The sequence below is a fragment of the Uloborus diversus genome, chromosome 2, assembly GCF_026930045.1.
Source record: "Uloborus diversus isolate 005 chromosome 2, Udiv.v.3.1, whole genome shotgun sequence".
NCBI lineage: Eukaryota > Metazoa > Arthropoda > Arachnida > Araneae > Uloboridae > Uloborus > Uloborus diversus.
Window position 1 is genome coordinate 1,566,220 of NC_072732.1, and position 12,653 is coordinate 1,578,872.

At 37.9% G+C, this 12,653-nt stretch overlaps 1 protein-coding gene across 3 annotated transcripts in view; it reads right to left on the minus strand.

Annotated features, from left to right (window-relative positions):
* LOC129217675 (uncharacterized) overlaps window positions 1–12,653 on the minus strand; it is a 147,236-nt gene that overhangs the window by 22,179 nt on the left and 112,404 nt on the right. For all 3 annotated transcript variants that reach the window (XM_054852007.1, XM_054852006.1, XM_054852005.1), the window contains one exon: window positions 2,909–3,128. In XM_054852007.1, the coding sequence (XP_054707982.1) occupies window positions 2,909–3,092 (184 nt within the window). In that variant the 5' untranslated portion in view covers window positions 3,093–3,128. The remainder of the gene's footprint in view (window positions 1–2,908; window positions 3,129–12,653) is intronic.

Here is a 12,653-nt window from a genome sequence, read left to right on the forward strand (position 1 = left end):
TTCAGAATGTGCAACTTTGAATTTGTTTCTTAGAGGGGGACGGGGTGTACGTATCTCACTCTTTAAATACTCCCTTGGCCGCTCCAAACTTTTAAAGTGCCCCCCCCCCCCCTCGGAGCGAAAGTTCTGAAAGAAACACTGATTGGATGTGTCGAAACATATTCGTTTGTCGTAGTTCGACAACATTTTCACACGAAATTATGCCTACCTAAAAGTGGACAAATTAGTTAAGGTTCATAGTGTCCCCTAAACGTGTTAGCTTCGTAGGATTTCGAATGTCATCTCCCAAAGGGACTTTTTCTTTGTGGGATTTTGTGGTGTGTGGGATTCCAATCGGAAAAGTGTCCATGTTTCTATTTCTCCAGGTCTTACTCTTGGAAATGAAGACAACACCCTGCAGCAGCGGGTGACTGAAACGCTGGAACTAATGACAAAGCAATATGCTTCATCACTAGTGTGGCAAAAACAGGAATAGGGAAGTTTTCGATTTTTCAATTTTATTTTTGTATGATAGAGTAACATGTATGAACATCATAGGTGAAAAAATTTTGGCGATACGATAAGTAGTTTTTTTTTTTTTTTTAAATTAATTTTTAATGTTCAAGCGCTTGTGACGTCAAATGGCATAGGAAGTGACGTCATGCGCTCTTCCGATAGGAGAGAAGCCGGAGGACGTGCCGTAACTTCGTGACTTCGAAGACGAAACGTAAAAGGCTTATCTCCTCGCATTTAACTCCTCGCGTTTCTGGAACATTAAACCTCTCATCCTCTCGGAAAGATTCGAATACCATCATTGATGTTACACGAGGAAGATTATTTAGATTGTGCTTTAACGAATCCGGTCTCCATAGTGTGTTCAAAAGGATTATCGAATTTCTAAAAAATAAAAATATCAGCGCGCTCAAAATGTCCGTAGCGTAAACAAGGGATCTTCGGCGGAAGGCTTGCCCATGAGTACCCTGTGACGTAGGCTCGTGACGTTTCAGTAGAGCGCACTTTTGCGCGTGGATTTTTAAACATTCATTAAAAATCAACCACGGTGTTTTAAAATCCGGCGATGGTGAATTTTTTAGTTTTGAGGGTCAATTAACAATATCCAATAGCCGAGATATGAACATTTAATAGGTTGCAACTTCCCTATTCCGCATGGAGAGTATTCGTGTTTGGACAGCTATGATTTCAATGTAAATTTGATTTGCGAAGTAATTACAATGTTCTTTGGGGTGCTGTACTTTTACCCCATTCAATACGAAACACCCTGTGGTAGTGGCGCAGCGAAGTGTGTGGGGGGGGGGTGAAAACACCCCTTAGGGCTAGAGTCGCTATAAAGCTGAATTAATTAAAGCTTTTTAATTCAAATTATGCTTTTCGCAATCACGAGTTTGCGTATGTAGGCGTGTGTTTGTGTGTGGGGTATGTGTTTGTGTATAGGGGTTTTGTGTATGTGTGTGTAGGCATGTGTGTTTGTGTCTGTGTGCTGGCAAGAGTGTGTGGGTAGTTGTGTGTATGAATGTGTGTGGGGGGGGGGGTATGTGTATGTGTGTGTAGGCATATGCGTTTGTGTCTGTGGGCAGGCATGAATGTGTGGGTAGTTGTGTGTATGTGTGTGTATGTTTTTGTATGTGTATGTGTGGGTGTCTGTATGTATGCGTGTGTGTATGTGTTTGTATGTGTGTGTGTGTAGGTGTATGTGTGTGTATGTGTTTGTGTGTGTATGTGTTTGTGTGTGTATGTGTTTGTGTGAGTGTGTGCGTGCGTGTTTGTAGTTGTGTTTGTATGCGCGTATGTGTTTGTGTATGTGTGTGTAGGTGTATGTGTGTGTATGTGTTTGTGTGCGTGTAGGTGTGTGTATGTATGCGTGTGTGTGTAGGACATGGATGCAACCTGGAGACGGCTTTCGCTAGAGGAGCAGCATCGTGAGGAGCCGGTCGACGGTGATGCTGCAGAGGGTGGCGGTGGGAAAAATCAAAGGAACGTCAAAAACAGTCAAGTGAGAACCATAAGCAATCGTGATTGCTCAAAAACAATTGTACGTGTTCATGTTACATTTCAAGGGTTTATAGATTCAGTGGGTCGCATGCAAACTTTTGGTCACAGATTAATGTTTTTGCTGTAGAACTTCTTCAGCACCCAAACTTATTGTCTGTCTACTTGGTTATTTACTTATCTGAACTTCACGGGAAACGAAATTACTGTTTCCTTTTACCACCAGTCTCTGGGGTAAATGTAAATAGCTTATGATAAATGGAAGCTGTATTTTATTCGATAACAAATAGTAGTCAAAAAGTCAAAATTTTCAGAGTTTCTCTTAAAGACTAAAAGTCTTGGATGCAATGGGGTCGTTTTCAAAATTTTAATAGTATTTTTTTCTGAAAGAGCATGCTTAAAAACATTGGATCTGACCATTTTTTAAATAATTTCTTTAAGTTTAATATTTTTAAAAAAGTTACTTAAATCGGTGCTCTTTCATCGTTTAACGCTTCTGCCGATGACATCACAAATGACATTCAGTGTTGCCATTCACGGTCCAAAATATTTAATTCGCATCTTTACTCACGTGTATTGTCAACGATATGGTTGAGAGCAAGCGTAGAGCGCAATTTTAATTCGCTTCTTGATTATCACAACGTGGAAACGTGGTACAAAATGCCCCAAAGAGCATCATTTGTGACGTCATCAAAGACCACGTCTCGTTTGCAAAATCGGACATTTTAAATAATTAATTAAAAAATAACTATTGGGAAAATGAAAGTATTTTCTGGGTACATGTTATTCTTTTTGCTTATTCTATCAATTTCTGAGACTAAAAGTAGTACTTTTGACTGAAGGAAACTACCCCATAATGGGGTTCTATTCTATTGAAGAATGTTGTTCCAAAAGAGGGGAATCGGGGAAAAGAGGGGCTCACCGGACAGGTTCCTGAGTGAGGTGGAGAGGGCGAAGGGCAGGGCCGCCCGGGCCCTGCTCACCTGGAAGGTGTGAACGGAAGCCACCATGAGGATCCCAGAGAGCCGGGCCACCCCATACAGCAGGCAGTTGATGAAGCAGCAGGCCGCGGCCACGGCCCAGCTGGCCCGCGAATCCGGACGCATGGATGCTCACTCGCCGGCCCGGACGGACGGATCCATCTGAAACGGAGATTCGTTCTAGTACGGAACGTCTTTTGCAAAAAACACATGACATGCATGATTAACAAATATCATTAAGCACTAAACCATGGAGCTTAGATTTGAAGACTTGAATTGAAAAACGCAGGGCTTGCTAAATTGCCTCTAGAGGCAGTTAAAATAACGTACTGTGGAGAGCGCAGTTGGTGCCATTGAAGATTACTTATCATGGTCGGTCCAGGTCCATAATGCAACGCGTTGATGTGTGCATCACATGACTTCCTTCTACTCCAATTTAATGTCACTTCCCCATTAGTGGCAATTTTAATGGGATTCAAGAGTTAACTCTCTAAATATCACCAACAGTGGCCACATTAAAACCAGATTTAAAAAAAAAAAATTCCAAATTTGTCGCCAACTTGGCAGCAAAACTTGGCGATCAAAAGACTGGCGATATATCGCCAAGTGGCCGCTAAATTATAACACCACTTCAGTTTGCATCGAAATTAACAATGATTTCCCCCCAGAAAGGGGCAAAAGCCCCTTTAGAAACTCCCGAATGCAACCAAAACGTGTGGTCGGGTTGAAAAAAAAAACTCAACATTCATTTGGAGGTGAGCAAAATGGAAATTTAGGTCGATTTTTGAGTGAAAATTTTTTCTCGAATACAATACTTCCTTTTTTGTAAAAGGAAGTAAAAAGATGGAAAACCCAGTAAGTGCCACAATCCGCCTGGAAACTTATTTTTGATGCCCTGTAAATAATTTTATTTGGCACTTACTGCGTTTTCCTTTTTACTTCCTTTTACAAAAAACGAAGTATTGTACTCGCAAAAAAATTTTCACCCAAAAATCGACCTAAATTTCCATTTTGCTCACCCCAAAATGAATGTTGAGTTTTTTTTTTTTTTTTTTCAACCCGACCACATGTGGATATGTGCCTAGGCACGTATAGACACCCGAAATATCCATTTTGACGATCCCCGAGTTAATGACAACGAGTTTTCTCGTGACGTCTGTAGGTACCGTGCGTATGTGCGTATGTATATCGCACAACTCAAGAACGGAATGTCCTAGAAAGTTGAAATTCGGTGCGTAGACTCCTAGTGGGGTCTAGTTGCGCACCTTTTTTTTCGGTTGCATTCGTATGCTCCAAAGGGGGTCTTTTTACCCTTCTTGGGGGAAAACTATTGAATCGCATTAAAATTGCCAATAATGGGGAAATGACATTAAAATGGAGTAAAATGAAGTCATGTGATGCACACATCGGCTCGTTTAGTCTTCGTTTCAACTTGGAACTTTTAAAATGTTCATACAATTAAATTCATTAGCTGTCTCTATGTATCAAAAAAAAAAAAGGAAATGCCAAAGGAGTTGAAATTCTGTCTGTGGTGGGAGTGTGTTCGGGAGACCCCATAGCATCTGCAGCCATGAAATTTTGAATAAAATTACTTCGAGTGCCAGGGATTTGCACCTTTTTTTATTTTATTTTTTTTTCCTCATCATTTTTTCTGAAAGTAGTCAAATTTTGAAATTTTACGAAGAATACTTTAGCTTTTTTTACTCAAAACTAAAAAATTCACCATCGCCGAATTTTAAAACACCGTGATTGATTTTCAATGAGTTTTTAAAAATCCACGCGCAAAAGTGCGCTCTTCTGAAACGTCACGAGCTTGCATCACAGGGCACTAATAGGCAGCCTTCAGCCGAAGATATCTTGTTTTCGCTACGAACGTTTTGATCGCGCTAATATTTTTATTTTTTAGATATTTAATAATTCTTTTGAACACAGTAGGGAGGCCGGATTCGTTAAAGCACAATCTAATAATCTTCCTCAAGTGACGTCAATGATGGTATTCGAATATTTCCGAGAGGATGAGAGGTTTAATGTTCCAGGAACGCGAGGAGTTTACGTTTCGTCTTCGAGGCTAACTGCACTTCCTTCAGCTTCTCCTTGTCAGCTAAGCCCGGCGGAAGAGCGCATGATGTCACTTCCTGTGCCATTTGACGTCACAATCGCTTGAACGTTAAAAATTAATTTTAAAAAAACTACTTATCGTATCGCAAAATTTGTTTCACCTATGATGTTCATACATGTTACTCTATCATATAAAAATAAAATTGCAAAATCGAAAACTTTCCTATTATTGTACTTTAAGATGTACTAGTATTTCCCTCATGTAGACGTAAATAACATCAAACAAACTATTTGACGTTTGTAACAACAAATTATAAGACGCTTATAACAGCAAATACTTAGACTAGTAAGGCAGAAAAATAAGACTGGAACGCACAGTTAAGCAATTATATGTAAAAAAAAAATAATTTTCATTTCCGGCATTCAACTGCGTCAATTTTCAATTTTACTGTTTTAAAACAAATTTTAACTTTTCCTCGATGCGCACAAAATAATCAATTAACTATTTAATATCTCAAATAAACTACATTAGATGATCTTTCCATCAAAGTATTAGACGTTTAAGACATCAAATGAAGTACCAGACATTCATGACCGAAAACAAAGTATAGACGTTCACAACATCAAATGAACTTTTAGACTTTTTATTAACAAACCAGCGGAACCCGCACGGCGTTGCCCGTAGTAGAAAATTAAAAGATCACTTAGTCGCGTGTATATTTACAATTAATGGATGATGAATTTCTCGCAAATATGCTATATGTAAATTTGCTCGTCCATCTTATGGCAATTTACCCGTCCATGGTAATTCGCCCCGTTCAAAGGAATTAAATCTAACAATGGAGGAAAAAATAAAATCACAGAAAAAGAACAAAATCGAATTTTCGAAAAATCGCTTGAAGGTGCTCACCCCTATGCTACTAACTAATTTTGTGCCAAATTTCATAAAAATCGGTCGAATGGTCTAGGTGCTATCTAACAGAGGTCCAGATATCTGGATATTCAGCTTTGTTATTAGTGAAGATAAACAATTCGACGTTTATTGCGGAAAATGAAATCGCTCACAGAAAATATAAATGCAAATAGTTTATTAAATTGAGGACCCATGTGTTCGGTAACAGGGTTGGGTTAGGTATTTTTGCCGGGACAGTGGAAAAAACCATGGCAAAAATCGAAAAAAAACCGGCAAAAATGGAAAAAACGGCAAACACCTAATTGCAAATAAAGTAGCATTACAGTGTTAATCAAGAAATAGTGACAATATAATATAAATAATGTACTTTAATATTTTAGTTATGTCTCTCCATGTTACTTCTAATTTATAAGGTGAAAAATAAATAAAAAACAAGTGTTGGGATTGCAAAACTTAAGATTTTAAATGTTTGCTAAAACAATTTTTTCAGAATGAGCCAATTCCTTCAATGCTAAAATAAAGAATGTTTACTTAGTAAATTAATAAAAATATTGAATTCTAATTATATATATATATATATATATATATATATATATATATATATATATATATATATATATATATATATATATATATATACATTTAATTAATCACTTTTTTTTTGATCCCACTAAGATTTTTAAGCTATTTAATTAATAACAGAATATTTACTTGAATATAGAAAAATATTAAATTTTCCTCACTAAAGAAATAATGCATTTTTTCTCACTAACTGGGAAAATGGATAGCCAAGAGAAGAATTTAAAAAGAAGAAAAAAAAAGCTGATCAATATGTGCATTCTATATTCACTCTACTTTTTAGTAATACTAGCTCACTCTACAGAAAATGGCAAAGCCTTTTATCAAAATCTTTTCATGCTTTTACTTTTATATAAAAGGAAAAGAAACTGTCCGTAAGTTGTTAACACAAAATCTATTTTTGCCACTTTGGCAAAAACTGGCAAAAACCTATTTTTCCTGGGCGGTAAAAACCGTGGTTTTTCCCACGGTTTTTTCCGCCCCCGGCAAAAACTTGCCAACCCTGTTCGGTAATACTAACTGTAACTGTACATTATTATAAATATTGGTGTATAATAATGTAAACTCAGAAAGAGTCCGGTTACAACTTACCATAAAGTCACCAGAAATCAATCTGCAGCTACAAATAAGTGAGAACACCAAACGGAGGCTTTTTATAAAAGCCGAAACCTGTTGACCAGCGTCCAGAGGGGTGTAAGCGACATTGGAATCGAGAAATGCGGATATGGTCAGTCCATCAAGGTCCCCGGGCCTGCCCTCCATCCTTGGGACCCATTGGTTCCGCGCTTTTATATCGAACACAACGAATTCGACGAGGACCATTCAAAAACGAGACTTCGATACGGCTTTGGAGGAATAATACCACGAGATGGAAATAATGGATTCCGCGCCATTTCTTTTATGAGGTATGGAAATTGGAGCTCAAATAACAGCGGATCAATCTTGCAACTCCAATTAATTGTGACCGACCTTAGATGCATGTTACCTTTGTTCTCCAAGAAGGATGATGTTCCAAATAGCAAGTTTGGCGACTGACCATATAATCATTTATCTCAGATTCAAAGAAGAAAAAAGTTTTCTTCGAACAGTCGACTTCTTAGCTGATTGTCATCAGTTTGCTTCGCTCGCTGTTGAGAGTTTATGATTGCACGTCTTGAGAGAGTTGGACTTTTGTTTCTCTGCGTTGAAAACTAATATTTTTGTCTCTTGAAAAAAATTTTCTCTCTCCAAATAGCCAAGTTTTCTTATAAAATTCCCCAACTTTTTTTTTTTCTTTCAATTTTTGCTTTTTTTTTTTTTTTTTGTCTTCTTTATCTTTATCTTTCTTTATCTGTACTGATAATAAAGCTGAAAGTCTCTGTCTGTCAGGATCTCTGTGACGCGCATAGCGCCTAGACCGTTCGGCCGATTTTCATGAAATTCGGCACAAAGTTAGTTTGTAGCATGAGGGTGTGTACCTCGAAGCTATTTTTCAAAAATTCGATTTTATTCTTTTTCTATTCCAATTTTAAGAACAAAATTATCATAAGATGGACGAGTAAATTACCAAGATATCATAACGTGGAACCGTAACGTGGGCAGGCCAATTGGCGAGAATTTCTCATGCATTATTTGTAAATATACAGGGGAACCAAAAGACCTTTTAATTTTCTACTACGGGCAAATCCATGCGGGTGTCACTAGTCATAAATACAAGCGCCTGACCGAGAGATAAGAAATAGCCTCATGTTTTTTTTTTCTACTTGCATTTACTACTCTGCTTCTGTATGTACATTTAAACTATGATTTTTGTATATATTTATCCAAGAACATTCTTCATCACACTTATTTTTACCCGTTTCACGTAGCAACTCGTTACTCACACAGAACATTAATGTGAATTCCGTAGCATAATATTCAACATAATGCCAAATGCGAATTCCATCAAGTTGAGCAAAGCTAAACCAACGCTGTTTGATACAAACAATATAGCTACCAGATGTCAAGACGCGAATTTAAATATGAAAAAAAAAAAAAAAAATTCCCCAGGTTTTGCCCAAGGAAAAGATTTTTCCCCAAAGAATTCCCCTCAAAACCCATTTCCCCAAAATGTCCCCGAAGAGCACCAGATTTCCCCAAAATGGGGAAATTTCCCCCAATCTGGCAACACTGCTTCTTAGATGATTGTCATCAGTTTGCTTCGCTCGCAGTTGAGATTTTATGATTACACCTCTTGAGAGAGTTGGATTTTTGCTTCTCTGCATTGAAAACAGTCAGCAGAAATGCAGCCGGATTCCCCCCCCCCTCTAGGCCGGGAGACATTAACAGTACTTACTCCCTGTGTTGCCTGACTTTATGTCCCGTGTGCCACCAGGGGCGCTCTGTACTTACATTTTTGGGAGAGTGGAAATCGTCAATGGGGTCGTTTCCAAAATTTTAAAAGTATTTTTTTTTCTGAAAGAGCATGCTTAAAAACATAGGATCTGACCATTTTTTTAAATAATTTGACTAAGTTTAATATTTTTAAAAAATTACTTTAATCGGTGCGTTTTTATTGTTTACGTTTCTACCGATGACATCACAAATGATGAAATGCCACTCACTGTTGTCATCCACAGAGCAAAATATTTAATTCGCATCTTTACTCACGTTTATTGGCAACGATAGGGTTGATAGCAAGCGTAGAGAGCAATGTTTAATTCGTCAATGTTTAATTTAATTTAATTATCATAGCGTGGAAATGTAGTAGAAAGATGCGCCAAAAAGCATCATTTGTGACGTCATCAAGACCACGCCTTGTTTGAAAAATCGGACATTTTAAAAAATTAATTTAAAATTAACTGTTGGGAAAATGAAAGTATTTTCTGGGTCCATGTTATTTTTTTTTTTTTTTTTTGCTCATTCTATACATTTCAATGACTAAAAGTAGTACTTTTGACTGAAGGAAACCACCCCATTTGCCGATTATGAATAGTGCATCTATTTTTAAAAGATTTCAGCAATTACAGGCGTCCCTCGCATAACGGTACTTGCACAACACGGTTTCGATATGACACGATACGAAACTCGAATTTAATACTTCATGGTTTTGATACAACACGAATGTTATACATGAAATACACCGGCAGCTCAGTCATTTCCAGCCGAGGACTGCAGTTTCGTGCTTATTAGCACTCATCAGCCCGGCATAGGAAAGTGACTGAGCTGGAGATGGAAAACAACTTATGGATGGGCGGTAATTATTATTTGCGGTAATTTACTGAATATACCATGCCTTGCTCCATAAGAGGTTTTCCACTTCCAGCTCAGTCACTTTCCTATGCCGGATTGATGAGTGCTAATAAGCACGAAACTGCAGTGCTCGGCTGGAAATGACTGAGCTGCCGGTCGTATCAGAAGAGGTACGTAAGCAGCACATCCCAATTAGTTGCAGCAGTTAAGAAAATAAAAACATTCATTTAATATTTGATGGGGCATTTTATTTCTCAATAACAACATATATGTGTCTGATAAACTTTAAGATTTTCCGAAGAATTGATTTTCATGATTATGTTCAAGAAGCACGTCACATTCGGGTAAAGCACAGATAAAACGCTAACAATGCGTGCTTCCGCGGGTGCTGAATGCAATATTTAGTTCCAACATCTTTTCTTACTTGAATTGCTGCAATTCGTTTCAAAACACAGTAGCAACCGTGGTCTCAGTGTCCTCCAAGTGAAACATTACCTCTGGGGGTGCTAGCACCAGGTAGCTATTAGCTCCTGGTCTAGTTCTAAATTCTCATTAATTGTTTGATCTGGTGATGGTGCTGCCATCTATCGGTATAAAAAATAATGGAGGCAAGGCACTTAGTATGCAGTCCTCTACATAAATACAGTTGTAGTCAGTTGTGACTCGGGATCGCAACTTGCTTTTAATAGAGAGAAACGTGATACCAATATTTTTGAGAATAGATCTCTATAGAAAGGGATGAACTTGAAGATTCTTTTGAGGCGTTTTCTGAGGTGGGGTGAATTGGGTCTTACGATTAGGCTCAGTATTGTGATACTCTGATGCTTTTGTCTCTGGATTGATGTTTGTTTTCGATTCCTGCTCTATATTCTTTATTCTTTATCTTTACTAATAATAAAGCTGAGTCTCTCTGTCCGGAGGATGTCTGAATGTCTGTCTGGATGTCTGTGAGGCGCATAGCGCCTGGACCGTTGGGCCGATTTTCATGAAACTTGGCACAAAGTTAGTTTGTAGCATGGGGGTGTGCACCTCGAAGCTATGTTTCGAAAATTCGATGTGGTTCTTTTTCTATTCCAATTTTAAGAAAAAAACTATCATAAATTACGAAATTATCCTAACGTGGAACCGTAACATGGGCACAAGCCCATTAGCGAGATACGAAATTATCATAACGTGGAACTGTAACGTGGGCGCAAGCCAATTGGCGAGAAAATTCACCATACATTATTTGTAAATATACAGGCGAACCAAAAGACCTTTTAATTTTTCTATTACGGGCAAAGCCGTGCGGGTGCCACTAGTTTGAAATAAAATGACAAAACAAAACCTTTTCCCTCTCTTTTATAAACTTAGGAAGTACAGTCGAACCCGCTTAATGGAATAACCATTTCGCCGCGAAAAAATATTCTAAAAAGCGGGATATTCCATCAACCGGGATAAAAGAAAACACGTTACATTGATTTGGTACATTAAAAATGTTAAGCGGGATATTCTTTTAACCGATATTCTAATAAGCGGGCTCGACTGTATTTTTATCTCCAAAAAGCCATTTCTTTTCCAATTTCACTCTCTAAATGTAATTTAGAGTGAAAATAATGAAAGAAAAAAAAGAAAGAAAGAAAAATAGAAATTAATTTGAATTTTGACATTTTGAATTCAAATTAAGTTTTTCGCATTCACGAGTGTATGTGTGTATGTAGGCATGTGTGTCTGTGTCTGTTTGCAGGCATGAGTGTGCGTGTGCGTGTTTGTGTGTGCGTATGTGTTGGTGTGTTTATGTGTGCGTGTAATATGGACGCAAATTGGAGGCGGTTTTCGCTGGAGGTGTGTTCGCAATCACGAGTGTGTGTGTGTGTGTATGTAGGCATGAGTATTTATCTGTGTGTGGGGGTATGAGTGTTTGTGTGTAGGGGGTATGTGTATGTGTGTAGGCATATGTGTTTGTGTCTGTGTGCAGATATGAGTGTGTGGTAGTTGTGTGTATGAGCGTTTGTGTGTGGTGGGGAAGTGTATGTGTGTGTAGACATATGTGTTTGTGTCTGTGTGCAGGCATGATTGTGATGAGTGTGTGGGTAGTTGTGTGTAGGCATGAGTGTGTGGGTAGTTGTGTGTCGGTGTGTGTGTATGTGTAGGTGTCTGTATGTATGCGTGTGTGTATGTATCTGTGTGAGTGTATGTGTTTGTGTGTGTGTATGTGTTTGTGTATGTGTGTATGTGTATCTGTTTGTGTGTGTTTGTGTGTAGTTGTGTATGTATGCGCGTGTGTGTAGCATATGGATGCAACCTGGAGACGGCTTTCGCTATAGGAGTAGCATCGTGAGGCCAGTCGACGGTGGTGGTGCAGAGGGGTGCGGAGGGAAAATAAAATCATAGGAATTCAAAACAGTCAAGTGAGAACAATAAGCAATGTGATTGCTCAAAAAAAATAAAAAAAGAATTGATTACTGTTGACATAATTTTCTTGGGTAATTTATCAAAATATATGTATATTTTTGTGCATTTGTACCATTAAATGTAACCAAGGTACATTTACTTTACTTTATTCTTATTTCAAAAGCAATATTTACACACTTGTGTTTAAATATAACCTGATTTCTGAAGTAGCCCACTTTACCCCACCATGGGGGGAAAGTGGAGCTATCAAAACATGGCCTATTAAATGTGATTCGGAACGAAAACAATCAAACAAAATTACTTCATTCTGTTTCATGCTCAATCTATATGAATCTAATGAATATAAAAGCATCAAAAGTTACAGAAAAATAAATTTAATAGTTTCATTTTAGAGCCTTTTCTAAAAAAAGTTTGCTTTTAGATCCACTTTCTCCCATCTGATCCTATCCCCGATAATATATCCATCCCCGACAATCCATTCTTTCATGTTGCACCACTATCGGCGGATGCCAATGCCACGAGAATTTTAACGC